Genomic DNA, 25,944 nt, shown 5'->3' on the forward strand with positions numbered 1-25,944 from the left:
CTGTCTCCAAACCGCGGCCAGTCATTGTGCTGAAAGAGGTATCTCACTCTCGAATATGACACATGTGCCTCCGCATCGGGTTGCCTGGAAGGATTGGTGATCTCACTCGGCCACCCGGAGATATGGATTGTAAGTGAGTGAGTGGGATGGAGGAGGGCGAAAAGCGTGGGCTTTACGATTGTCGCCTCGGCCACAAAGAAGTCGCAGCAGCAAGATAATGAGGCTGCTGTACTACTACGACGTTCAAGGCAGACAGTCTCCTCATCAGCCCTTGCGCAGCGAGGTGGCCTGCAAATAGCATTGTGTTCGTGAAGCAAGGATCCGTGTCGTGGTCAGTGTTGCAGCGATTGTGTGCAAACAGCGTGGACGCCGCTTCCCAGCCGGACTGATGTCGATGTAAACGGGTGAAGATGCGGACGTGTAGCATGTGATTAGACAGGCCAATAGATGAATATTCGCGCGATCATTATATGCGTCTGAGTCTTCTGCCACCCGTACTCGAGGGGAGCGTCGCAGCTTGATCCGGCCTAGTGTGCACGGACGACACCCATGCAATAATCTTGGGGACTCTGAAAATCCAGCGCTCCTCCTCTCTCCCAGTCCCATCACTCGAGGACATCGCGAGTGTCTGTCAAGTTCCGAGACAGCACCACCACCCGCCACACCCACCCCTCGACGCCAGTTTCTTGCCCTCCGCAGAAACTCGCCCGCCGCGACGGTCTCTTCCGCCGCCCTATTTCACCACTCTCCTCTCGCCGCTCCCCCGGCAGTAATAATCCGTCCCTAAGGCGCGTCTCGCCTCCTCACACGACCGACCGTCGCACACCTCGCGAATGACCAGCGCAGTCTCTGCCAGCGCCGCCACACCCTCGCTCGCCAGCAATCCCAGCACGCCTTCGTCGCAGTCAGGAGCGCTGCCGGCACAGCGTCCTGTGAGCTCGGCTCCAGCTTTCAAGACGGCTTCACCAACGACCGGGGCGCAGGCCCAACATGCAAAATCCGCATCCAACCAACTGAACGGTGGCTCGGCGCAGCCAGCGAATAACATGAACGGCCACGACCGGAAATCGTCCGTCGTCATCAGCGCTTCGGGCACCTCTGGAAACTATCCAAATGGCGGCCCTGTGCAGAATGGCGGCAGCAGACCGGCCATCAGCTTCGGCTCAATGAGCACCTCAGGCGCAGAGCCCCAGGGCAATGCACCATTTCAGTCACAGAACGCCTCACTGCCGGCTCCAGCTGGAGACCCGCGCGTGACATCGCCTGCACATTCACCATCACCCATTCCACAGCCACCTGCGAGTGGAGGCCGCCCGCCTTCAATCAGTGGACAGAACAACGGCTTGGCCTTTGGTTCTCTCCCCGCTGACAACGACATCGTAAGTGATTTGTGCCGCACGCCCCACATTTGCACATTTGGTGCATTTTGAATTTTTGCTGACCACACCCAAAGATGCGCGGCCAAGTTCCCCAACAGCCGAACATGGGAGCTCTGCCGATGCACGAACGCCGACCTTCCTCTCAATCTATGCAATCCGAACTCAGCAACCCTGGCGTCAACATGGCTCGTCCTCCTTTCGGCCAACAAGGCGCAGGTCGAGGTCGAGGCTATCCGAATGCGCAGCCGCAATTCATGGGCTCACCAGGACCTGGCTATCGCCCCATGCCCGGTTCGCAAGGTCGGCCCAACATGCCGTCTCAGTTCCAGCAACAAGGCGGTCCACCTGGCTCACCCTTCCAGCGAGGAGCTCGTGCAAGTCCTGTTCCAGGCAACGCACAGCCGCACATGCAACACATGGGCGGCAATCAGATGCACTACCCGGGATTCCCACAGCACCTGAACCCCACGCACAATGTAAATCACCCCTTCTCTTCTGGGCTCTTGTCAAAATCGCGATCTGAATCGACAAGCTCTTCTCTTCGACATGTCAGCTCCTCGAGCGACAGGAAGGACAGCTCACTCGACGACGACCCGCCGATTTTGTGCAGCAGACCGTCCCCAGCGTTGAAATTTGGTATTGATAACTCGGATGATGTTCTGACCGGTGTGCGACTGCAGCAGGGAATGTACGGCATGCCCAACTTCGACCCCAGCGCTGGGTACTACCAGCCATACTACTACCCAGGCTATGGCGCACAGCCGCCACCGAGCCCACGTCCTCAATACCCAAGCCCGTTCCAAGGCCCACCTGGCCCTGGCATGCAAGCTCCTTTCCATCCACCAGGCACGCCTGCTGGCATGGTACGCTCATCCTCACAGGCATCCGAACGCCCACCCTCGAGTCTGGGTCACCCTCAGACCCCCGCGCAGAACGCCCCAGCTCCTTCGCAGACCCCACTCAGCAACCAGCAAGCACCATCGGCTGCTTCAAGTAGCTTTGTGAAGCCTGCACGGAAGAGCAATGCGATCAAGATTACTGACGCTCAGGGTAACGCTATCAACTTCAACAAGTCTTCCCCGGCACCCACCTCGCAAGCCCAGCCGCAAACTCCTGTCATCGTTTCTACGCCAAACGCGCCGACTCCACCTCCTCGTGCGCCAAGCACCCAGCACAACCGCACCGAGAGCAAGACTACCAAGTCATCAGAGGAGACGAAGAATGCATTTGCAGAACAGGTAAGAAAGCAAGCGGAAGAGAGCAAGCGGAAGGAGGCAGAGGCGAAGGAGAAGGCGGAAGCGGGCGACAAGGCGAAGGAGAGCGCAGAGCAGGAAGCAGAGGTCAAGAAGGCCGCTGCAGAAGCAGAGCAAGCAGCTGCAAAGGCTGCCGCTGACAAGCAGGGCGAAGAGGATGCCGCCGCCGCGGCGAAGAAGGCCGTCGAAGACGATGAAGCCGAGAAGAAGCGGAAAGAGGACGAGGAACTCGAACGCGAGATCGCCGAGATGGAGGCCAGAGAGAAAGAAGAGGAAGAGCGCGAGAAGGCTTTCCAGGAGAAGCGGGCCAAGGAGAAGGAAGCCGCTAAAGCAAAGGAGGCCGAACGTGCTGCAAATGCAGACGAAGAGCTCAAGCGACAGGAGCGTGAAGCTGAGGAGCGCGAGGCAGCACGTGAGCGTGAGCGGGAGGCCGAAGCAGCAGAGAAGAGCAAGGCGGAACCCGATGAGGAGTCCAAGAGTCTCTTCGCATCCCTCAAGAAGCCGACATTGGGCCCTGGTGCATCTGCTCCAGCCAGCGGCACCGAGACGCCTACATCAGAAGACACGCCCGCCGAGTCCAACACCGATGCAGAGACGTCTGCTCCCGCAGCATCTCGTGGTGCTCAGAAGCCGAAGCCCGCTCATCTCAAGCTCGAGACCAACAAGCCAGTCGAGCGTGCAGAGCCAACGCCAGGTATGCAGGCACTCAAGTCTGCTCGCGTGCTTGAGATCCAAGACGATGTCAAGTACCCCGAGGGCTTCAAGTCACCGAACCCAGCTCTCAATCAAAGCGGTTCTCGCAAGGGCAAAGCCTACGACAAGGACTTTTTGCTGCAGTTCCAGAAGGTCTTTAAGGAGAAACCCTCTGTTGACTGGGACCAGAAGGTCAAGGAGACTCTTGGCCCCAGCGACGAGCCCGGCTCTGCTCGTCCGCCCGGCTCAGCACGCACTCCATCTGGTATGGGACCTCGACAGAACTCCCGTGCTGGAGGTGGCCCTGCCATGGGCAACTTCGGTGGCTCGATGGGCAACTTTGGTGGTCCGATGGGCCCGCGCACCTTGCCTCCTGGCACAACCTCACAGGAGCGCTTCATGGCCTCGCAAATGGGCGGTGGTATGCCATCGCGAGGCGGTGCCTCAGGCATGACTCGTGCGCCAAGCAATCTCGGCATGGGTGCCCCCGGCGCCGGCATGTCCCGTACAAACAGCGGATTGATGATGGGCGGCATGGGCGGACCTGGTTCACCACGACAACCAAGTTCGCGTGGTGGCAAGGGTGGCAGCAAGCGTGACGGCCGCGCACCAAGCAAGCGTGAAGAAGCAGACATGGCCAACAAGATGCCTCTCACCGCACACATGGAGATCACGCCGCTCGAGAAGTCGCAGAGTGGTTGGAAACCAACCAGCATCGGCCAGCCCATGAACGCCGGCGGTCCAGATCCATCCGGCAACATGGCGCCTGACTTGGTGCAGCGCAAGGTCAAGGCCGCGCTCAACAAGATGACGCCAGAGAAGTTCGACAAGATCTCCGACCAGATCCTCGAAATCGCCGCGCAGTCCAAGAACGAGACCGACGGTCGCACCTTGCGACAAGTCATCCAGCTCACCTTCGAGAAGGCTTGCGACGAAGCTCACTGGGCCGGCATGTACGCCAAGTTCTGCCACAAGATGCTCACCACCATGAGCACGGAGATCCGCGACGAGACGATTAAGGATAAGGCGGGCAATCCAGTTGTTGGCGGTGCTCTTTTCCGCAAGTACCTACTCAACCGCTGTCAGGAAGAGTTCGAGCGTGGATGGCAAGCCAATCTGCCAGACAAGCCCGAGGGCGAGACTCAAGAAGCAGCATTGCTCTCAGATGAGTACTACGTGGCTGCTGCTGCCAAGCGTCGTGGCCTGGGTCTGATCCAATTCATCGGTCAGCTCTACAAGCTTCGCATGCTGACGCTCCGCATCATGCACGAGTGTGTCCTGCGTTTGCTCAACTTCGAAGGCGACCCAGACGAAGCTGCCATCGAGAACTTGACCACTCTGCTCAAGGCTGTCGGTGCAACCATGGAGGAGGATCCACAGGGCAAGGGTCTCATCGACACCTACTTCCAGCGCATCGACGACGTCATCCTCAAGAGCGACGCACTTCCCAGCAGACCGAGATTCATGATCATGGACTTGCTCGATCTGCGGAAAGCTGGCTGGAGAGGCAAGGACGATGCCAAGGGTCCCAAGACTATCCAGCAGATTCACGCCGAAGCTGAAGCAGCGGCGGCTAAGCAAGAGGCGGAGCGACAGCGCACCTCGCGTGGTGGTCCGGGTGGTGGGCGTATGCCTGCCGGTCGCGGCGACGCACGCAACTTCTCTGGTGGCATGCCGCCACCAGTCGACTACAACAAGACCACTGTCGGTATGGACGACCTGCGTAGACTGCAGCAACGTGGTGCAGCTCGCACCACCGGCAGTCTCGGCCCAGGTGGCGGTCTTGGTCCATCTTCGCTGGGTCCACGTGCTGGCAGCAGACGTGGTGCTGGCAATCTTGGCCCATCAGGATCTGGCAACACGACCAGAACCAACACACCACCGGTTGATGGCAAGAAGGACGAGCCTACGCAGCAGAACGCATTCAGGTAAGCAAACTGACACGAGACAAGCAAACAAAGTCAGCATCACTAACATCTTTGTTCTAGTGCACTGGCAGCGCTCGACCCATCTGGCGAACAACCCGACGAAACCCCCTCCGAAGCAGCCTCGCCGCCAGCTGCGCGGAACCGGTCAAAGTCACCGCTGGCGGCAGAGAAGGACGAGTCTAACGCATGAGATACCCCCAGAGTTTGCGATTCTTCTACGGCTGTATATCATTACTCTCGGACCTGGCAACAAGAACTCCTCGACTTCTTCGGAGCCCCGTGTTTCACTAGTACCACAAAACGACTTCTAATCTTTTTGCTGCATCAACGGGTCGTTCAACAAATGGGATAGAGCTTTTTCATTGCATTGTGCATTGCGTCATGCACGTGAAGAGCGTGGATTCTGCTTCTGCCTACTCTTGTGTTACAAAAAGTGCTTTTTTCTCTCTCAAGAGTAAAATGGGGATGTGTGTGTGGGTGTTTTTTCTGCTGCGATCAAAATGGGGCAAGAGGGCGTTTCGAGGACAGGAATCCAGGGGGCAACTAGATCGCGGCCGATTCTTCTATCTGCTGTGTTGATCGGTTGTCGCGCGACGCAAATAGGGTCCTGCTACCTAGTTTGCATTCTGCCGATGCCCTGCGATGTGTTTATGCGAAGACTTGTTCTTATCCTGCTGTTCGCTTCTTTTTTATCTTCTTCAAATACTGTTCTGGAGGGTGGGAGGGTGTCGCTTGACGCTGCCGGGCTGAAGGGAGGAGGAAGAAGGACGATTCGGTTCGATTCGACTCACTCCCGGAAGCTTGGACTCCGGCCTGGGGATGTGATGGATTGTGGAGAGGTGACGAGAAGAACCGAAGAGGCTGGGGATGACGATGAGTTGGTATTACTACTGCTGCTTGCTACTTCTTGAGACTTGGATGAGGAGGGTGGTTCGTAGTGGAATGTCTTTCCGCCGTGGTGTATATAAAACACGAATTGAAACTTCTTGTTCTTGGGATCACTGGTCGTTGTTCATTTTGGTGTGGAACTATAGGTGGCCTTTTTCTTCATTACTTGAGACAAACGACATGGTTCGTGTAATGAATCTCGTGCCTTCCTTCCCCAGTGTCGTGCCTTCCTTTCCCGAAGCAGGACTGTTCGGATCGATAATGATCCGTGCGTAAAAAGTGGATCCTCCCGGCTTTGCGCCTTGGACTTCACCTCACCTCACTTCCTCCATCCTAAAGTTTTGCATTTCAAGAATTTAGAGGATTTCTGAGGAGGTGTACAAACGAAAATGTCTCAGCGTTGTTTGCCATTCGTGAGGTCCGTTTGGGAGTCCTTTAGGGCGAATTCGGGGTTGGAACCGAGGTATGTCTGTTGAGATTCAATACTGTCTGAGAGGATATATTTGTGGGACGGAGGAGGAAGGAGCGTGTTTTGTTCATTTATTGACAAGTTGTGTTCGGTGATGGTATAGATTACTCGACGGCGTACGTCCCCCCTCCCCACCTCTTAACCCACAAACTCGAACAACGACAACAACTGTCTGTCTGAGAAAACAAACGACAGAAGGCTGACAATTCCAGCTCCGCATAACCTCCGCCCGCCCAGGCACCGTCAACTTCGAACTCGACATCCGCAAAGAACACACGAACCGCCTCGCGATCCTGCACGGCGGCACCATCGCCTCCATGGTCGACCTGGGCGGCTCGCTGGCCGTCGCGTCGCGCGGCCTCTTCGCCACGGGCGTGTCCACGGATTTGAACGTGACGTATTTGAATTCCGGGGGGAAGGTCGGGGATACGATCAGGGCGGAGGTCGTTTGTGATAAGTGTGAGTTTCGTCCTTTTTAGTTTTTGGGCGTGGATTGGTTGGGTGGGGGTTGGGTGTGGGTTGGGTGTGGGTTGGGGGGCTTGTGTATGATGGATGCTAATGTGTTGGTGTTGATTTTATAGTTGGCAAGACGCTCGCATACACGAGCATCAAGTTTACGAATGCGAGCGATGAGTTGGTGGCGAGGGGGAGTCATACCAAGTATGTGAGTTTTGCGTGGAAGGATGCGAATAATATTGTGGAGGAGTTGAGTCCCAAGGGAGGCGAGTCGAAATAGAAGCAAGAGATTTGGAAAGAAATGGGAGCTGGAAGGGATAGAGTCTGTAATTGTACAGTCAAGACTTTTTGGGAATCACTCAGAGGATCTGGGTATCGTTTTCTCTACAATTCTTTACTACTACACTTCATCCTCCATCTCGTCTTCCCCATCGATTTCTCCACCCACCACCTCGGCCCCATCCTCATCATCCTCACCCTCCTCGTCTTCCTCCATTCGTCCCTTCGAACTCTGCGCCGCTGGAGGCAGAAAACCACCACTCTGCTTCAGAGCCTCGACTTTGGCTTTCGTCATTTCAAAAACATACTGCCCAAGATGCTCCACGCCATCCATCTGCGCGATGTCCTTCTTCTTGACCTCCTCGTCGATCGTTCGCTCTGTAGGATACATCTCGTTCATGACGACTTCGAGCTTCGTTCCGCGTTCGAAGAGAGGAGCAAACGCCTCTCGCAATTCCAGCGAGGACTCGAAGACTTCCTTTCGGCCGAGGACGTAGAGTCCGAGACGCGCGCGGCTGAGGGCGACAGTCAATCGACGGAGGTCGCGAAGGTAGCCTGGGGATTTTGTCCTGACGAGGGAGAGGATGACATAGTCGTTTTGTTCTCCTTGGTACTTGTCGATCGTTCCCACCCAGCCGGGTAGACCAAACAGACGATTGTTCTTGCACCTGTGATTCAGCACGTCTTTGATCAGTGCCCTCTGACCGGCGTACGCTGTCAGTATAGTGATCCTCTCAGCTGGGTAGCCTAGCAAACGCATGTACTGATATAGCGCCACGGCGTACTCTGCCTCGCCGAGATTCTGCAGGAAGTGCGGACTGGGCTCGCTTTCGCCTTGGCCTTTGTAGTCTGGCACTTCGACGAACTGATAGTCGTAGCGGAAGCCGGCGTTGGCGGCGACGAATTCTGGTGATGTCGTAGTGATGGGTAGGTTTTGCAGAGTGGGATAGCGCCATTTGTAGAGATTTGCCAGACTTGGTCGGCTTCGGCCTTGAGCGTCGAGGAGGATGTGAGGAACACCCAGGCGGATGAGGCGTTGAAAGAGGGATTGTTCGAGATTTGCGTAGGTCTTGAGGGCGTTGTTTTGAATGACGGGTGAGTTCTGCAAGTGGTCTCCCACGAGGACGATCCGTTGAAGAGGATTCTCAGGCGCTTTGCCGTCTTCTACTCTCGGCTTCTGGAGCACGAAGGGAATGAAGTTCTCCACTTCTGTGATCTGTGCCGCTTCTTCCATCACGACGTTGTCGTAGTGAAACCCAAGCGCTGCGATCTCTTGTCTTCGGATGGCTGCGTGAGTCGACGTCATGGCGATGATACGAGCTTCCTTGACGAGTAGGTAGTTTGACTTGTCCTTCTGAGCACGAAGAATTTCAAATGGTCGAATATCCGCAAGCTCATCGAAGATTCGCCGCATGTGCCGTTCACATCCTTGAACGACGTCGATGATCTGCTCTTTTGAGGCGTTCTCGGGGAAGAGCGGTCCTGGTGTGTTGGCGAAGAATGCATGGAATGGGAAGGCTGTGACAAGATCATCCAGACTAATCTCTTCCGATTTTGCCGTCTCCCAGAAGCGCATCCATCTGGGCTGGACGTAAACTTGGTCAAAGTACTCTGCCGTCTCGCAACTGCTGCCGTGCGCACCAGGAGCGCCGATACTGCCTGCGAGCCTCTGCACTTCAACCAGATAGTAACCTCCTCGCTCGAGGAATGACTCGACACGGCCAGCTTTGCTGAAGCTCGCCTCTGTAGTCAACTCTTCCTCTCCATGACCAAGTCGTAAGAGATGTCTCTCGTCGATGTCGAGGGCGACAATCTTTTGGAAGAGCTGATTGAGTGCTTGATTCGAGTGAGCGATCAATAGCGTCCGCTGCTGTGGGAAGTCGTGGTAAACATTGTTGATGATCTGGGTAGCGACATCTGTCTTGCCGGTTCCAGGTGGCCCAACGATTAGGGTCAAACCTGGCTGTGTACCAGATGTTACTGCCTCAACCTGTGTTGGTGTGAAGCGAACGCCATTGAGCTTTGGAGCATCGGTCGGATAAGGACCCATGTTTGGTGGATTATACGTCGACACTCGGAACGTCTCCGCTGTAGGGACAGGATCAGGGCCATCAGGCTGGTCTCTTCTCCGTTTTTTGCCGCTCTTTGGTGGTGGAGGCGCGGGTTGTGAGCTTGTCGCCTCTAGCACATATGGCGGCGGGAAGATGGAGTCGAACTTCGGGTCGGGTTCGAGGGTCTTGCCAGGTAATGCTTCTATCAGATGCTGCCAGTCCAAGAACGTGTCGCGATAGTCAACGCTCTTCAGCTTGTTCGACAAACGTTTGTATGAGGCTGATGATGGATCACCAAAACCGAGGAATACCTCTTGCAGCCATGCAGGTATTGGAGTGTCTGAAAGGGCCAGCTGCTTGATGCTCTCCAAAACGGGTCGGAAGTTGTTCTCACGCGAACGTCTCCGCACAACAAGGTTGATGCTGTCGTATATGTCACCCTTGTTGGCATCTGCACGCTCCTTATCGGCTTGGTATGCCGCAGCATCTAGTCTCAGTAACAGGCGTCTTTGCTTCGGTCGGGCCATGCCATCGATGTGATCTTGCACCTCGTGATTATGTCTCAGGACTCTGCCGTTCTCGTCAAGAACGCTGATAACATCAGCGGTTCGTACTGCTTTCAGACCAAGTTTTTCTGCAGGGGAGTGATAGCCATTGCCGTTGGTGAGCTTCATTGCCGTATCTTCAGGATGCAAAGCCAGAAGGAAGACGGTGTCGTCTTGCCGTAGACTCTCCCATTCCCTCCTCAAGCCTGGTTGCAGACGGCTGACATCCAGGATGATCTCGACCTTGACTTCAGCTGGAGCAGTCTCACCAACACGCGGTGGCTGGGTTTCGATGATGGCAGGCTTGGCAATAGGAATGGCCATTCGTGAGAAGCCATCAAACCTGGTGATGCCACCACCGCGCCTGGGTTGCAAGCGCTTGATAGTATCCTCGAGGTGTTTTCTGATCTCGTAGAACGCTTCATGTCGGTACAACACGAATGATCGCCATAGGAAGTCACCAACGGTAAGATACTGAAGGTTCAGCTTGGGAATCGCAAGTGGCCGGGACTGGTCTTGCTCGTCCGTCGCTAGCATCGATTGATCGTAGAGAACTTCCTCGGTAGGGAGTACTCGTAGCGGTCTCAGCTGTTCAGTATAGTACGTCTTCCTTTCCACGGTAGACACTAGGCACTCGGTCAAAAACGCACGGTCCCGCACGAGAAGAGTCTTTTCAGGATATTCGGATGTCCTTAAGCCTAGCTCCTGACACAGCTCAAGCAACTCAGCGTCAGTCAAGCCTTCGATGTGTCCTTCCAGTTCTTGCCGTTGAGAGAGTGCACCAAAGTTGGTAAGGTACAGAATCTTGAGCTTTTCTGATTGAAGCTTCATGGCAACTTTTTGAAGCTTTCCAATATCAGCGTTCTGAGTCTCTTCGTATTCTTGTCTGCTCAGTTGGCGTCCAGTCTGATCGTCCAAGGGGAAGAGAGTGTAATGTGAGAGCAGACCGTACATCTCCCGTATACTTCGCTCGTCTTGATGCATCGGCGAAAGGGCAATGGCGGGCAGGGTATTCATGTCCTGCAGGAGGGTGTTGACGTAGCGTCTTGTTGGCAACTGGCTCTGCAGATCGGACAGCAATTCCAGAAAGCGCTCGCAGAAGAGCATGTTCTCGGACTTTGTATCTGCCTTGGTACTTGTCTCGTACAACTTGTCCAAGAATTGCGACAAGAGGGTATGCAACCAACTCCTCTCGAACCGTAATCTTGCCTGTCCAGCAGCATCTGCATTGTCGAACTTCTTTCCGGCCGCCCTCCATGCTTTCTGTAATTGCGTGCTCTTCGCTAAATGCTTCTCCCTAACAGCGTCGGTATGGATGTTGTGCCATATGCCGATCGAAACCAGAGGCGCGCATTCTTTTCGTACGATCCCATGGTCAAGACTCTGATATGCGCCGACTATAAAGACGAGCAGATGTGTCCGTAGACTCGTCAAGAGACTCTGGTCGATGCTCAAGTGCACTATCCTCCTGAAGAAATCCGAGAACTCGTCTGGAGTGCTGGTAAAGATTGGCCATGTTGGAAGTCGTTCTCGTCTCTTGACATTGACCAGCAAGGCCAGTAGTAAAACGTGCTGGTTCGACGCATCCTGTGTATAGCCAGGCCAAAGATATCGCTCCAGCGCCTGCAGTTGTTCCAGTAGTAGCAGGGAGAAGTCTGAAAAGTGGTCGTCCTCAAGCAGCTTCCAGAGCTTCGAGACCGTTGCTGGCAAAACGGAGGCGGGCGTGGCAGTGAGCCATGTGTCGCGGGCGATTTGGGCGATCTCGTGGTCACCGGTGATGTCGCTGATGCTCGGCCGGGCCATGTTTCCTCTTCCTCTTCGACTTCCCCGACTTGATCGACGACAGCTCTAAGTCTGTCGCGCGTCAATTGTTTCAATCAAACTTCTGGCAACGGTCGCCTAAATCTAACTAAAGCCCAAAACTCGTCTTCACATGACCAGCCAGCTGCGGTCCAATCGCCGACGCCCTTTACTCACTTCACCTGCTTGTTCGCATCTCGCAGCCATTGGGACACACCACACCGCCCACCATGTCCCAAACACAGACCCAGCGACCGCCCGAGAATGTCTCCATCAGTGAAGGTCCTGAATTGGGCCGGACTGGTCTGCCCCCGGTGCCTGCGAAGAGACTCAACTCCGACTACCCAGTACAGCCAACTCCTCGCTCGAAGCTATATACCTCTCACTAACGTGAACTAGCTAATCGATTCCGATCCTCACTTCACCCGCGTCGTCAAGTATGCGCGCACAAGCGACTACCTCGCTGGCACCGCCCTCGCCGCTGCCGGACCCGCCCTGATGCTCTGGTGGGAGAAAATCTCCCCCAGCGAGGTTGGCAAGGGCGGCTTCGCTTCGATTATGCGCCTTTCTGGAGCCCTCTCAGTTTCCGCCGGCTTCCTCTACTTCTACTCGCGATCCGTCAACCGATTTTACGGCTTCACCGAGAACCGACGAGAGATCGAAATGGACATGCGCGAGATGACCGACCGTGTCAAGAGAGGCGAGCCGCTTTATGGCAAGACGAGATTGACTGAGTATATGCAAGGAGCGGCATCGAGGCAGAGCAGATACAGTGGCGTGTTCATCCACGTCATGCCGTGGTTCAACTTCGTCAACCATAACCAGCATGGTGTGGATACGGCCAAGTACTATCAGAATGCCGAGAGGGAGTTGGAGGCAGAGAGGCAAGGAAAGAAGCCGTCATGAGGAGGACGAAAATAAGTTGAGGGGCATCAAAAAGGATTGAAAAGCACCCAGAAACACTCAAGGAGTGGGCTTCTAGGGACATGTACATTGCAGGCTTTCTCCGGCGACTACCCACTGTACCGGTCGGCGCAAACAGAAATGGCAAAGATTTGATATGTTGTTTCGCTGCTCTGTTCAAGCTGGTAAGGTCGTCATTTCGCAGCACTATTAACGTCTCCCAGACTCGACTCATCCAGCCTCACATCTTCACGACAATAGTCGCTCTTGCAAGAATTCCACGGTCACTTTCAATAACCTCTCAAACACCGGGCCGTCGAATATGTCGAAATGCCCACATCTTGGAAGGATCTCAAGCTGTTTCGGTTGCTTCGCCTTCTCAAACGCATCGATAGCGAGCTCGACCGGCGCTTCGCAATCCGTCTCGGCTACCAGCATCAACAGAGATCGTGGACTGATGTATTGAATGACGCCAGCAGGCTCCATATACGCTCCCATCCAGGACCTACAAGGGATTGTCAGCAGTGAATCGCATATCGATCACTCAGGCCAGCCCATACGTTCGAACTGTGAGATCGTTTACCCAGGAACTCTTTCCCTCCCACTTCGAAAACCACGCGTGTGCGCTTCGCGATGGCATCGTACAGGGTGCAGCAGGATCTTCAGAGACAACTGGTATGCGTGCTGGTTCGGCGCCGTCGACTCTTGCTTTGCGATCTGGCAAACAATTAGTATTCTCGACCACACCCACCGTGAGACGTCCCAATCATGGAATTCACGTACCCGCCGCGAACGCCCCCCAAACCGCCTCTCTTGAGCCTGGAGGAATCACCCTCTGCGCTTGTCCCCAACCACTGACCACCGGCCTATCCACAGATCAGCATCCTTAATCCCCATCACATACTCGGAAACTCACGCCGTAGCCACAACAACCCTCACCCTCGGATCCGCCGCCCCCGCACAAATTGCATGCCCCCCAGCATACGAATACCCCCAAACGCCCACCCTCTCCGCATCAATCCCCTCCAACCCGCCCACAAACGTCACCGCATCGTTCAAATCGTTCACCTGTTCCGCCGGCACAATCTCCCTCCTCGGATCGCCTGCGCGGGAATCTGAAGCGCCGAAATTGCGGTGGTCGTAGGTTAGCACCGCGAGGGGGAGCGTGGAGGTGAGGTGTTCGGCGATGCTGGGGAGTTCCATTTCTTGGACGCAGGACCAGCCGTGCGCCATTACGAGGCAGGGGAGGGGTTTGCCGGTGGCATTGTGGCTGGAGGAGGGGGTGTAGAGGTGTCCCCGCAAAGTAGTGCGGTCAATCGTCTTGAATTCAATAGGTTTGGAGGGCATTTTTTGGCTGGCAAGACGTTCAATGTCAAACGAGTAGACTATAGAGAAATGTGTTCAACGAATGTGGGAGGAAACATTCAAACTATAGCGACGATCACTTCAGCCCTGCATTCCTGCGCGGCGCGACGCTGACCTGTGCTTAGCAGCTTAAACTGCAAACGAGAAAATGTGCGAGCAATGTAAGGCGTACTACAGACTTGGCTTGCATTTTCAGCTCGACTATGCCCCTCTTGAGTGAGGACCGCGGCTGAAGTGCTGAGCATTGGTGGATTGCGGTTTAGTAGCTTTTTTGAGTCAGTCGGAACGATAACTACTTAGGTGCGAAGTTCGCTTTGGGGAATTCTTCATCATCTATACAAGCTTGATGCTCGAAGAAGGTAGTACCGCGCTGCTGGATTGTGTTGTGTTTTGGTTCTTGTTGTTGTTTTACGTGTACGTGTATAACGGTAAAGGATCGCGAGCCCTTATGTAAGGAGCTGCTTGGGGGAAGAAAGCCGTAGAATGCGAGATGGGAGGAACGGTGGATTTGATGGGATGGGTATTGGTTGCGTTTGTGAGATGGTTGGTTGGTATGCTTAGAAGGTATATTGATTGTATCGTGTTGTATTCTTATTTGACTTCGATTGTCTCATCGAGATGCCGAACGAATGCTGAGCGCGAAGCCTGCCTGAAGCGCAGCCTGGTGACGAAAGAGCCTGAATAACGACGACGTCTGTTGTTCCCTAACACGCGTGCATGTATATAGAAGTAGGACGATTTGACGGTATTCTATTTAGATCCTCGTCTTCACGTCTGCACATCCTGTGCATCCACATGAAGATCCCCCCTTCTTCTTCCCCACTTGCCAACCCTGCCAACTTCTCCCACCACTTCATGATGTGCAATGACGTCGCCAGCTCACGTCCGATGTCGTGTGAGGAGCTTTAAACCAACCACGACGGGCACGCGTCCGCTCGAGTGAGTGTACCTCCTGACAACCAGAGTTTCTGAGGAGTGCAGGAAGCAAAGACCTTGGTACTTTGAAACATCAATCCTGTGAGTAGTTGCTTCGAATCCTCATCCTCGACTGAGAGGAGTGTTTGTCGAGTGTCGGTTAGAGCTAACGACATCATGAGTACGATCTGGGAGAAGAGCTTTTGGGTCAACCTGATGGATTCCATGAAGAATGCGTGGCAGGGGCAGGGTGGTGAGTCCAGATCCAGATCCAGTCCCGTCGTCATCCAACCACGAGCGCGCCCTCGATCAAGCAACATCCTTCTAGTCATCTGCATCTGGGAAACATGTTTCGATGCTGACACTGAATGTTTCATCAGGCGGTCTGCAAGACGCCTCCAGCACCGTCGGCAACGTCATCACGGAACAGACGCAGTCGAGCGGACAGAAGAAGGCGGATGCGGCGAATAAGAGTCTGACGGAGATGGCGGGCGGTATGTTGATTTTGAGGAGAGCTTCTATTGGGATGGTGGTGGGTTTGCTGACGTTTGTGAGGATAGGCAATAAGAGGACTGGACCTACCGTTGGGGGTACTGGTGTCGATGCTGTGAGCCAGACTACCAACCAGCAGACGGGCTCTGCTGATCATCTTGGGATCGCGATGAAGAAGTGAGATGGTCACGCCGAGAGTGTGTAAGAGATGGGGCAATTGCTTGTAGTAAGACATGACGACAGGGGCATGGGAGTATATGTACAATTATAGCACTTGATATGGTGTCTTTCCTTACCTGTGCTTCCACTCCGCCTTCTTCTTCTCGGCAAACGCCTGCATGCCAATCTTCTGGTCCTCACTCCCAAAGAGGCCGTGGAACAGCCTCCTCTCAAACTCCACACCTTCTCTTATCCCGAGATCCTGGCTCTTATTAACCACCTCTTTGCCCGCCTTCACAGCAATCCTCGAGTAGCTAGCGATCTGCTCAGCCGTATCCAGCGCGCCATCAACGCACTGCTCCGGCGTCTCAAACACCCTCGCCGCAAGACCCCAATCAAACGCCTCCCGTCCACTGAAATTCTTCCCCGTCAAAATCAGCTCCATCGCCCGACTCTTCCCAATCGCCCTCGTCAACCTCTGACTCCCACCCGCGCCAGGAATAACCCCCAGCTTAATCTCCGGCTGTCCAAAGTTCGCCTTCTCACTGCAGTACAACACATCGCACATCATCGCCAACTCGCACCCACCTCCCAGAGCATGACCGTTGACAGCGCTGATGACGGGCTTCTTGATCGTGTTGGGCAGCTCCGACCAGGATTCTATGAAATCCGCCCCGTACGCATCCGCGAAGTCTTTGGTGCTCATCTCTTTGATGTCGGCGCCGGCGGCGAAGGCTTTGTGCGAGCCGGTGAGGACTAGGGCGCCGATGGAGGGGTCGTGGTCGAAGGCTTTCATGGCGGTGTTGAGTTCGAGGATGAGCGGGGTGAAGAGGGCGTTGAGGGCTTTGGGGCGGTTTAGTTCGACTGTGTGTAATCAGTATATCGTTCCCACGTTTCAACGTTGTGGGATCCTGGCATACCCAACCCAACGCCCGGTCGAGGCGTCGATACTTTGATGTGCTCATAGCTCTGCGGTGCTGCGCTGGAGTATTGTGCTCGTAGAGGGACGATGAATTTGCCAAACTGCGTGGCAGCTGGTCGTACTCGTGATGCCAGCATCTTGTTGTCGCTGTAAAGTGATCTAAGCCAGCAGGATCAAGGTGAGAAGTTGGAGGGAAGTAGGTGGCTGCTAGCTAGCCATTGAGGAGGAGCTTCGGCAGTCGGAGATGGCTCGTGCGCGATGCTCCTCCCTTCTTGGGTTGAGACGTCACACGCCAAGCTTGAGGATGGAAGTCCATTCACTTCTTCTTTGCACTCACATTTTCGTTGCGATTTCAATGCGAACTGTGAGGACTGAGTCTATCTCATGTTCTTATCAAGTAGTCTTTCTATTCACTGGCAAAGTCATGGGGCTTTTCGAAGAGATGATCGCGGCATCGTGAGGCTTGCTAACCGAATTCTTTAGGACAGCATCGTCTTGATGGCACCATATTCCAAGAAACTATTATCGAGAAGACCGTTCGAAATCGAACTCTTTGCCCGCTCTTCAACGAATGTTCACTACAGGCTATTTCTTCAGACCGTATCACAACTTCGAATCGACCACCTCGGCCACTCATTGACCCTTGGCCCCTACCAAGTCTCATCATCGACAATCACTCACTACACCCAAGCCCCTGCACCTCAATCCTCACCCCGCCCTCATACGCAAACTCCTCTTGATTCGGATTGGGCCTCGGATAAGGCCCCGTCGCATTCCCCTCGACCAGCGAAATCGGCTCCCCCTGATTCCCATACGTCACATCAAACTGTCCAAACGTAGTATCATTATTCCCACGACAAGCGAAAGTCTCCCCATTCGCCTTCGGAACATCGCAGAATACTGTCACACCCCGCGAATCCTTCCCGGGGATGTCCTCTAGGAGATCGAAGTTGACCGACGGCTATTCGAATTCGTCGGACCAGGCGAAGTACTTGTCTCCCTGGGGGTCCGTGAAGAACCAGCGGCCGGTGGTGGCTTCGATGGCGTAGACTTGGGCGGCGCTGGAGACGTTGGTTGTGAAGTATGAGACGAAGGCGCCGGCCTGGCCTACATTCCCGCCGTTGACGATTTGCGCGTATTTGCCTTGTCCCCATTCTCCGAAGAGGGGGTTGGTGAGGACGAAGCTTGTGTTGGTGCAGGCGCGAGGGAAGGGGGATGGGTAGCTGAGGCCTAGTGTCGCGAGTGACAAGATGGAGAGCGCGAGGATTGGGGACGACGGCATGGTGACGATGCTGGATGTGGCGAGGGATGTATCGTTGTCTGCGGCTATCTGGAAGAGTTGCTTGCTACTGCGAGGAGACAAGGCCACATGCCGGTGGCATTCGACTCATTTATACCGCGACTGTCGAAAAACATCCACATGAAGGCGCTTCACCACACGACCTCGATCGCCCCGTCTCCCTACCGCTGACATATCCACAACGCCAATCAAAACGAGCTGTTAGCATCCTCGTAGGGCCCACCAGAACGTTTCTCTACTAACACCACAGTCAAGGATTCTTATTACGAGACAAATAGACGTCCGGATCTGAAGCAAAGTACGTTGTACGCAGTTCATGCACAAGTGCCCTGAAGCGCTAACTTACAGGATGTTTAGCTTTCGCTGTAGACCTACCTTTTTCATAATCCTCAGCCCTATCCACGCCCGGTAATCTGAATTCATGGTTTCGATCGTGGATGAATGAGGCGGTGCTCGCTAATTAGTAAGTGCCTGCACGTCACAGACGTGTTAGCTCGTGGAGGCTGAGAAGGAACATTAAACACGAGCAGGAACATAAATGCAATTCCGTACCTATCCACACCGCACTGCAAACCCTATGCATACGACGCCAGCCGTACGAAATCTCAAAAACGGTACCGCAAACCCGCTCCTTCCCCCTCCAGCCTAGCGCGCACGCTAAAGACAGATTTCGCCGCAACTTCAGCACAACCAATTCTTAGGCATATATGTGTCCCAAAGCTTTACCCCTCGTCGAATCAGATTCGGCGTTGGTGGTGTAGCGGGTTGGGCGGAGGACGGAGGACGGGACAGGGAGGATTTGGAGGGGAGGAAGGAAAGGGAGGAGGGTTCGAATCACGACAACACACGACCGACCGACCGAACGAACGAAATGCCAGACGATCGAAGTGGCAGGCCAGACGACCGAAGTGGCACGAACCGAACGAAACGACCAAACGACCAAACGGCGAAAAAGTAAGACATGAAAAATATAATTTCTGTCTTCGAACTAGTACAGCGGTGTATTAGTTCTTCTTGTTTTGCTTTTTGGGCGGGCTAGGTAGCCAAATAAGACAACGATTTCCTTTTTTGCTGTTTCGTGTTCGACTTTGTAGTTTTTTGGGTTTTACGTGTAGTAGGAATTGCGAGAATATAGTAGAGTATGTAGGCTAGCTCACGAGAGAAGCCACGACTATCGAGATGACAGCGACATCCTTCTCGACTTGACCACTCTCTATTCCGTCTCCAACCCTCGTCAACACGAATACGCCCCTGTTCAGAGGCTGCGTCTCCTACTCCAATCGCCTGCACAATTCGATCGCTACGGCCCCGCCCCTCGTTAACACTATGCCAGCCAAGGGCGCCAAATGCCTTCCTAGAAGTGGACCAAAAATCCCGCAGATGGGTAGAGGGAAGCGACGGAAACTCGCAACGCCATAGTAAGGCTTAGACTTCTATAAGCGCCACGATCCACCTTCTCTTAGCCAAGGCTGCTAATAAGAGGGTGCACTTCTTTCGTGAGCCCTGAGACATACCTCTCAAGTGAGCGCCAGCATACTGATAACTCTAGTTGTGAGCCAATTGATGCTCCGCCGGTCTATCGATCTTTTCTCTAAATGATGTCGCGACACAGCCCAGCCTCCTGTGCCTCAAAGAAACATCTGTACTTAAGGCTATGATTGGTGGCCTCTCTGCTGAGCCTGGGACTGTTGGTGCGACCCAGCACAGCCTCCTGTGCCTCAAAGAAACATCTGTACTTAAGGCTATGATTGGTGGCCTCTCTGCTGAGCCTGGAACTGTGTGCGACTGTCTATTAATTTATAGCTTGAGTGTCCGCCGTTTCCAATTCCTAACTGAAGCGGCATTTGCACTCCTTGCAACTTTTATCTGCACCTAGCTAGATCGAACGATGGCAACAAGTAGTACGGCACACGATCTGTTACGAAACGACCAAGCCCGGAGAAGGACTCAAGCGTCACAAGTCGCGTACAACCAACCTGGCCTGCCTGGCAAGTCTTCAACGAGTCGTACTGAGATTATAGAATTGTAACATCAAATCAGCGGCTCCTCCTAAATATGTCATTAGCGCGAGATTCACCGAGCAACCTCTGCAGGACGATCGCCTAATTACTTTCGCCGAGGCATTAGCAAAAGTCGAATACATATTTCTTGACATGGCACTTGTCTGTCACGAATTGATTATAAGAACGCCCGCTACTGGAGGCGATTCAGCGGAGCAATTGAAGGCTCAACAGTCATGCAACCAAATCGAGCAAGTATATCAACAGTTTGGTGCCATCAAAGATGGCAAGGAGGAATTCTCGAAGACATATCTTACCGACAAGAAGATGTTACTACTGTATACTAAGAGCTCTCAAAAGATCTTGCAGCTCGTTGAGCCCGACTCTTCCGGTGGCTTTCAATACCCAACCGTGTTCGAGCAGAATCTGGGGTCCATGGAGGACGCGATGCACCAAATGTCGCAATCCTTTGTCAAAGCTGCTGCAGTTGACTTGATCGATACCCCAACGTTCAAGCTTTGTAGACGGAAATGGAATATACTGAAAGAGTTGTCTGACGGCATGCATAGAAGATGGAGCAATGAAAACAGGGTAAAGCCTTGGTACGCCAGTCTATATTAGCGAAAGAGACAGCATTGACAGGGTTTAGGGATGAGATTGTGGACGTAATTCCCGAGAAGTCTTTCTCCAAGATACTGGATCAGAAGAAGGTACGAAGTTGAATAGTCTTATAACACAGAGGTGCTAATCCACTGACGCAGGGCAACCGTTTTTACTGGACCCTCTGGCTCACCGTCTTCGCCATGACGTGCAACAGTGCCACCTTTGCGCTCGCATACAAATATTCTAGCCCAGAGCCTGGCACAGCCCGAGACGCCGATTTCTGGTTGCTGCTCCAAGGCAGCATCATGCAATGGTTCTCGTTGTTGATTGCAGGTTCCGCTCTCTGGAGTAAAGTGACTTCGCCGATGTGGACATGGATGGTGCCAACCATTGTCGCACTGGTTAGCTCCTTGGTGGCTATCCCTTTGTACCTGAAGGTTCCTACAGCATGGAGCGCGTTCCTGACGACAGTGGGCAGTGCGGTTCAGGCGTTCATGACAGTTCAACTGGCCGCTATTGGCCAGTAGAAAATCAGTATCCAGGGTCACACGATTTCGTTCGTCTTTGAAAGTTCACGAGGATTAGAGGTTCAATAGTACATCCATAGTCTAGCAGAATGCACAAAAGAGATCTCATTCGGCGCGTGCAAAGGTATGCGAACGAGAGGACGGTCGCTGGCCGCGTAAGTCGTGCAAGCTGGGATTTTCAGTCCCCGCGGCAGGCAGTTGCTTTAGAAATGATCAGAAGTACAGCCGTCGTTACTATAACTCGATATGAGCCAGACATGAGGTCGTCTTTCACAAGCCAACTTGCGGAGAAAGCTTTGGCCGAGCCGCGGCCTCGCGCTCCCGACACGTGAAGGGAGCTGCAGGAGGCTGAAACCTTAATCAGCACGGGCTTTCTGTGGCAGTGCGCAGCTTTCTCAGGGCGACACGTTGAGATTGAGAAACGCGAGAAGCGATTTCGCCATCTCGACAACCGCCATCATTCGACCTCACCGCATTGCGCAAACCACCCACATCACCTCCATACTCTGCGCAATCCTCAAGAATTTGACGGGACCGCCAATTGACGCCTGAATGGACGCTCCCGAACCGGACACGCCCTTTGCGGCAGTGTCTGCCCATACCAGTCGGCTGCAGATGGTGAGAACATGGAGAATATGCGCAAATGAGTGCAATGAGATGGAGTAGACTGACGATGCAAAAGCTGTACCAAACCTACCTCGACAAGTCCACTCCCTTCATCGCCTACCGCTGGGCAGGCACCGGCGCCCTGTTCCTCCTGTTCGGCCTACGCATAGTGTTCGCGCAAGGATGGTACATCGGTATGGAAGAGATAACCACAAAACGATAGAGACGGAGAAAGAGCTAACACATGTACAGTCGCCTACGCGCTAGGCATCTACCTCCTCAACCTCTTCCTCGCCTTCATCTCTCCCAAATTCGACCCCTCGCTCGAGCAAGATACGGACATGGAAGATGGCGTGCCTGCAGGACAAGACTCGGCGCTGCCGACGAAGAACGATCAAGAGTTCAAGCCGTTTGTGCGGAGACTGCCTGAGTTCAAGTTCTGGCACTCGGCTACGAGGGCGATCGGGCTGGCGTTTCTGTGCAGCTGGAGCGAGATCTTCAACCTGCCGGTGTTCTGGCCGGTGCTGGTGGTGTATTGGTTGATTCTGGTGTTTTTGACCATGAGGAGGCAGATCCAGAGTATGATCAAGTACAGGTGAGTCAACAGTACTACACGAGAGATGAAGAGTGTAGGCTGACATTCGATACAGGTACGTGCCTTGGGACTTTGGCAAGGCCCGATACGATGCTTCCAAAAAGTAAAGCATTGGATTGGAGTTGTGTACGCGATACATTCTGTACTATCAACACATGCATGGGCTGGACAGAGCGAGCGTTCAATTCCACAGATTCGACGACAGAAATATTTCCATCTTCCCACACTTTCACATCATGATTGACTTGAAGAGCATCACCAGTCCGTCTCCTATATATCAATCAGGCCGATTTCCTGGAGAAGGGCCGGCAGGTGTCGATGCTCACCAAGATCTACTCCAAGGCTTCAAGCGTGATCGTTTGGGTGGGAACTTCTGCGGATGATAGCGAACGAGCGATTGACTGGATCGAGACGGTCGGGCGTACTGTTGAGGTCAATGTAGGTACCGGCCAAGTTGCTGCTGCGGAAGCAAACGGTGAGCCAGTCTGGATTCGCTCGTAAAGGAAGCAGAACTCTGGGCATTCACACACCTCCTTGAGCGAGACTACTTTAAGCGTCTTTCAGTATGGCAGGAGGTCAGGATTGGCAGAGAATCTGCCACGGTCAAGTGCGGTGAGCTGGAGACCTCATTCCGTAATTTGGTCACTGCTATCCACTTTTCCTCCTGGGGCCTTTACGATCACCACCCTCAAGGCAAGAGGCTTTTCCATCGAATTGAGTTTACTGGGAATATGCCTCTGGCAGGCAGAATACAGAGACTCATGTCCATGTTCTAGAGCGAATGCGTCCTTGCAAGTGGTGCATCCACCAGAGAGATCGTATATATACTTGCCTCGCGTTTGGCGACGAGTTTGCAAAGGAATTGCAAATTGAACTCGACTACACCTGTTCTCAAGAGACGGTCTTCATAGACCATATCTTGAGATACATCCAAGTAATCGGCAGGCTCGACTTCCTCCGCTACGTCGGCGACGATGAATGACACGATCACAATCGTGCAGCTCGTGTGGCGGAGCCGCACAACCGCACAGCCGCACAACTGGGGAGTCTGGCTCCACAGACCTCTAAAACGACGTGATGTCAACTCCAGCGGTCCAAATCCAAAAAACAAGCACAAGATGCTTTGTCAAGTCTGCTCTGGAGCATTCCGCGACTTTCCCGATATCACGGAAGAGCAGCCTCATCACGCTACCTTTGCACGATTGAAGGAGGCCGCCGACGCAGGATGTCCACTATGCTTTGCGTTCTGCAACTTGTTCTCCGATGTACAGCATCGCCAACTCAGCCAGGCTGACTCCAAGACGTCGCCTTGTGCCGTGCATTCTTTCGTCAGGACCAGCCGGCACGACTACAAATTCTTCATTCATGGCAACAACATCCCAAGGTCGATATCTTCGCGCCCTTTTGCCATGTTCAACGTCTCGCCTGTAGACAGCCAATCCCATGGTAAGTGGACTGATAGGTGGACCTACGACCGACTGATCCCCAGCAGTACTTGATGGGACACCGATGACGCCGTTGCATCGTAACACTTCATCAGATGAGACCTGGGATATGATTGCCGGGTGGATCGAGACATGCATGACTTCACACCCCAAGTGCAAAGTTGACCCGCAGCAGTCGTGGTATCCATCGAGGCTGATAAGATTCGATCACGCTCGTCAGCGAGCTTGCGTTCTTGAGACGGCAGAGAACGTCTGCATTGGTGCATATCTGACCCTCAGCTATCGATGGCAGAACATGCCAACCTTTCTCCTGACCACACACACGCACAAGGCTATGTCAAATGGCTTCCCTATTTCAAGTATGCCTCGCGTGTTCAGAGATGCCGCAACTGTTTGCGCACGCCTTGGAATATATCTCCTGTGGATCGACGCGCTTTGCATTAGACAAGATGCCGACGATGAAAGTGACTGGCGAAAAGAGTCGCTTCAAATGGATAAGGTTTATTCGAAGGCCCTCCTGAACATCTCCGCCGCCGCCGCGAGTGATGGAACATGTAGCCTGTTTGTTGAGCGCAATCCTTTGGTACTCCACGAACCTACCATATCGACTACTATCGACCTTATGGACAAGCGCTACCACCTCACGAATGACTCGCTTTGGGATGCAGAAGTCGGCAACGCGCCACTGAACTTGCGGGGTTGGGTGTTTCAGGAACGACTGCTGGCTCAACGCACCCTGCAGTTCGGAAGAAACCAAGTCACCTGGGAGTGTGCCGAAATGGCAGCTGCCGAGTCTTCTCCCGGAGGCATTTTCTGGCGGATGCCAGAAACACATGGCATCTCGGCCAACTTTGTGGAACATCTCAAAACGATTGAGCACGCGAAAGACATCTCCGGCCGCCGGGAGGTCTATCGAACGTGGGGCCGTATCATCGAGTCATACTCCCGGTGCTCGCTCACGCAGTCGAAGGACAAACTCGTCGCCCTAGCTGGTATCGCCAAGGTCTTCTCTCCTTTCGTCAGAACGCAATATGTGGCAGGCATGTGGAGAAACGACCTCGAGAAGGCGTTGCTATGGAGTACGAGTACCTTCGTGCATGATGTTGATCATCCTTCGCGCTGCGTAGAGACATACATAGCGCCAAGCTGGTCATGGGCATCGATCGTGGGGACTGTATCGATGCCGTCGCAGGTCATGGCACTGGAGTACCGTTGGGAGGTGCTAGACGTCGCACTGGAGCTTGCGTCAGAAGACGAGATGAGCGAGGTGAGGAATGCGTCGTTGCTTCTAAAATGCGACCTATTCAAGGTCACGGTCACCCGGGATTGGAGCATGCCGTCCGCGTTCGAAAGTCGTATCTTCTCTTTCCTGGGACCCGACGGCGAGACGAACAAGATGACTCTGTCTGTAGTTTGGGATGCTTCCAGGGACTCCGCGAACCTGGAAGGGTCTGAACTATATCTCGCGTCGGCAGTTCATATGTTTGGGGCCACGCAGGAGATTCCCGATGTGCACGGGCTGCTGCTGCGACCCGCTGACGATTCCGGCCGTCGGGACACCTACCGCCGGTGTGCTTACTTCTCGACTCTGTATGGAGCGGAAGCAGCAGCGGACGCAAAGATGTTCCAGGGGGGTATGGATATGAGATGTGACATCCCATGTGTGCGCCGAGTGGGCAGCTCCTGTGTGATCCGGCTGATCTAGAGGTCAATCGGTCATATCGCAGCCCACGAGCGTAGCATCTGTGGCATCGAGTGTATATTTCTTCTATGATTCCGAACGACACGTCTCTCATTCGTCCATATTCTTGCTGACGTCTAAGCGGTAACTGGCAATGAGAATCCAGCGATGGTGCATTTCCTGGCGTGATGTTGTTCACTGGTGAGTTACCGTCGAGTTCTCTTTTTTCTTTTCGGTCTCTCTCTTCCCTTCTCGCCCTCTGGCATATGGATTCGCTGCCGACTTGCGAGCCTTATCGACGAGTCTCGCGTGATCAATGCTCGCTGTCGCGTGCGTTGGGCGAGGCCTGACAAGATTAGCATTGCCAGATCTCAACCTACTTTACCCTTGCAAAGGCCAGACCGCCGCACATGCTGCTTGCGGTGAGTCTTGAAACGAGGGCTTCTCCAAATCGAAGCGCATCTTCCCAAGAGGGAGCGCCTTGGTACAAGAGAAAAGCACTCTCCCGTCTTCGTCTCAAATCTCATCCGATCCTCGGCGGTCTCAACCTCGATCGACTCCCACTAGCAGCATCACCAGCCCATTCGCACCCACCCTGCAGCACCCGAAGTTGGCGTTGCGCAACCTTCTCCTCGTGCCGGTACTTGGTCAGCGTCAAGGCTGTATCTCGGAGAGGATGGGCGTAGAGAA

The 25,944-nt window shown here is 54.0% G+C and overlaps 11 protein-coding genes across 11 annotated transcripts; 7 read left to right on the top strand and 4 right to left on the bottom strand.

Moving 5' to 3' along the window:
- Positions 1 to 833: 833 nt before the first annotated feature.
- Positions 834 to 5,443, top strand: M409DRAFT_65960 (uncharacterized protein; the record flags this gene model as incomplete). The annotated part of the gene is made up of 4 exons (XM_033816733.1): positions 834 to 1,379; positions 1,454 to 1,855; positions 2,063 to 5,253; positions 5,314 to 5,443. The coding sequence occupies 4 exons, from the start codon at positions 834 to 836 to the stop codon at positions 5,441 to 5,443; spliced, it is 4,269 nt and encodes a 1,422-aa protein (XP_033668798.1).
- Positions 5,444 to 6,530: 1,087 nt separating this feature from the next.
- M409DRAFT_65961 (uncharacterized protein) lies at positions 6,531 to 7,346 on the top strand (the record flags this gene model as incomplete). The annotated part of the gene is made up of 3 exons (XM_033816734.1): positions 6,531 to 6,608; positions 6,823 to 7,069; positions 7,192 to 7,346. 3 exons carry the CDS (start codon positions 6,531 to 6,533, stop codon positions 7,344 to 7,346), a joined length of 480 nt encoding a protein of 159 aa, XP_033668799.1.
- Positions 7,347 to 7,466: 120 nt separating this feature from the next.
- Positions 7,467 to 11,744, bottom strand: M409DRAFT_22057 (uncharacterized protein; the record flags this gene model as incomplete). The annotated part of the gene is made up of 1 exon (XM_033806163.1): positions 7,467 to 11,744. One exon carries the CDS (start codon positions 11,742 to 11,744, stop codon positions 7,467 to 7,469), a length of 4,278 nt encoding a protein of 1,425 aa, XP_033668800.1.
- A 227-nt stretch (positions 11,745 to 11,971) lies between these two features.
- M409DRAFT_22058 (uncharacterized protein) lies at positions 11,972 to 12,647 on the top strand (the record flags this gene model as incomplete). The annotated part of the gene is made up of 2 exons (XM_033806164.1): positions 11,972 to 12,088; positions 12,141 to 12,647. The coding sequence occupies 2 exons, from the start codon at positions 11,972 to 11,974 to the stop codon at positions 12,645 to 12,647; spliced, it is 624 nt and encodes a 207-aa protein (XP_033668801.1).
- Positions 12,648 to 12,893: 246 nt separating this feature from the next.
- Positions 12,894 to 13,991, bottom strand: M409DRAFT_22059 (uncharacterized protein; the record flags this gene model as incomplete). The annotated part of the gene is made up of 4 exons (XM_033806165.1): positions 12,894 to 13,149; positions 13,205 to 13,361; positions 13,428 to 13,510; positions 13,561 to 13,991. The coding sequence occupies 4 exons, from the start codon at positions 13,989 to 13,991 to the stop codon at positions 12,894 to 12,896; spliced, it is 927 nt and encodes a 308-aa protein (XP_033668802.1).
- A 1,110-nt stretch (positions 13,992 to 15,101) lies between these two features.
- M409DRAFT_22060 (uncharacterized protein) lies at positions 15,102 to 15,597 on the top strand (the record flags this gene model as incomplete). Its single annotated transcript, XM_033806166.1, has 3 exons — positions 15,102 to 15,177; positions 15,305 to 15,418; positions 15,485 to 15,597. 3 exons carry the CDS (start codon positions 15,102 to 15,104, stop codon positions 15,595 to 15,597), a joined length of 303 nt encoding a protein of 100 aa, XP_033668803.1.
- Positions 15,598 to 15,708: 111 nt separating this feature from the next.
- Positions 15,709 to 16,634, bottom strand: M409DRAFT_22061 (uncharacterized protein; the record flags this gene model as incomplete). The annotated part of the gene is made up of 2 exons (XM_033806167.1): positions 15,709 to 16,439; positions 16,496 to 16,634. The coding sequence occupies 2 exons, from the start codon at positions 16,632 to 16,634 to the stop codon at positions 15,709 to 15,711; spliced, it is 870 nt and encodes a 289-aa protein (XP_033668804.1).
- Positions 16,635 to 17,458: 824 nt separating this feature from the next.
- M409DRAFT_22062 (uncharacterized protein) lies at positions 17,459 to 18,220 on the bottom strand (the record flags this gene model as incomplete). The annotated part of the gene is made up of 2 exons (XM_033806168.1): positions 17,459 to 17,846; positions 18,144 to 18,220. 2 exons carry the CDS (start codon positions 18,218 to 18,220, stop codon positions 17,459 to 17,461), a joined length of 465 nt encoding a protein of 154 aa, XP_033668805.1.
- Positions 18,221 to 19,950: 1,730 nt separating this feature from the next.
- Positions 19,951 to 20,927, top strand: M409DRAFT_22063 (uncharacterized protein; the record flags this gene model as incomplete). Its single annotated transcript, XM_033806169.1, has 3 exons — positions 19,951 to 20,399; positions 20,447 to 20,507; positions 20,559 to 20,927. The coding sequence occupies 3 exons, from the start codon at positions 19,951 to 19,953 to the stop codon at positions 20,925 to 20,927; spliced, it is 879 nt and encodes a 292-aa protein (XP_033668806.1).
- A 552-nt stretch (positions 20,928 to 21,479) lies between these two features.
- M409DRAFT_65965 (uncharacterized protein) lies at positions 21,480 to 22,235 on the top strand (the record flags this gene model as incomplete). Its single annotated transcript, XM_033816735.1, has 4 exons — positions 21,480 to 21,545; positions 21,610 to 21,727; positions 21,786 to 22,128; positions 22,184 to 22,235. 4 exons carry the CDS (start codon positions 21,480 to 21,482, stop codon positions 22,233 to 22,235), a joined length of 579 nt encoding a protein of 192 aa, XP_033668807.1.
- Positions 22,236 to 23,246: 1,011 nt separating this feature from the next.
- Positions 23,247 to 25,278, top strand: M409DRAFT_22065 (uncharacterized protein; the record flags this gene model as incomplete). Its single annotated transcript, XM_033806170.1, has 2 exons — positions 23,247 to 23,574; positions 23,621 to 25,278. The coding sequence occupies 2 exons, from the start codon at positions 23,247 to 23,249 to the stop codon at positions 25,276 to 25,278; spliced, it is 1,986 nt and encodes a 661-aa protein (XP_033668808.1).
- Between the last annotated feature and the right edge of the window lie 666 nt (positions 25,279 to 25,944).

This window comes from Zasmidium cellare (genome assembly GCF_010093935.1).
Source record: "Zasmidium cellare ATCC 36951 unplaced genomic scaffold M409scaffold_14, whole genome shotgun sequence".
Lineage (NCBI taxonomy): Eukaryota > Fungi > Ascomycota > Dothideomycetes > Mycosphaerellales > Mycosphaerellaceae > Zasmidium > Zasmidium cellare.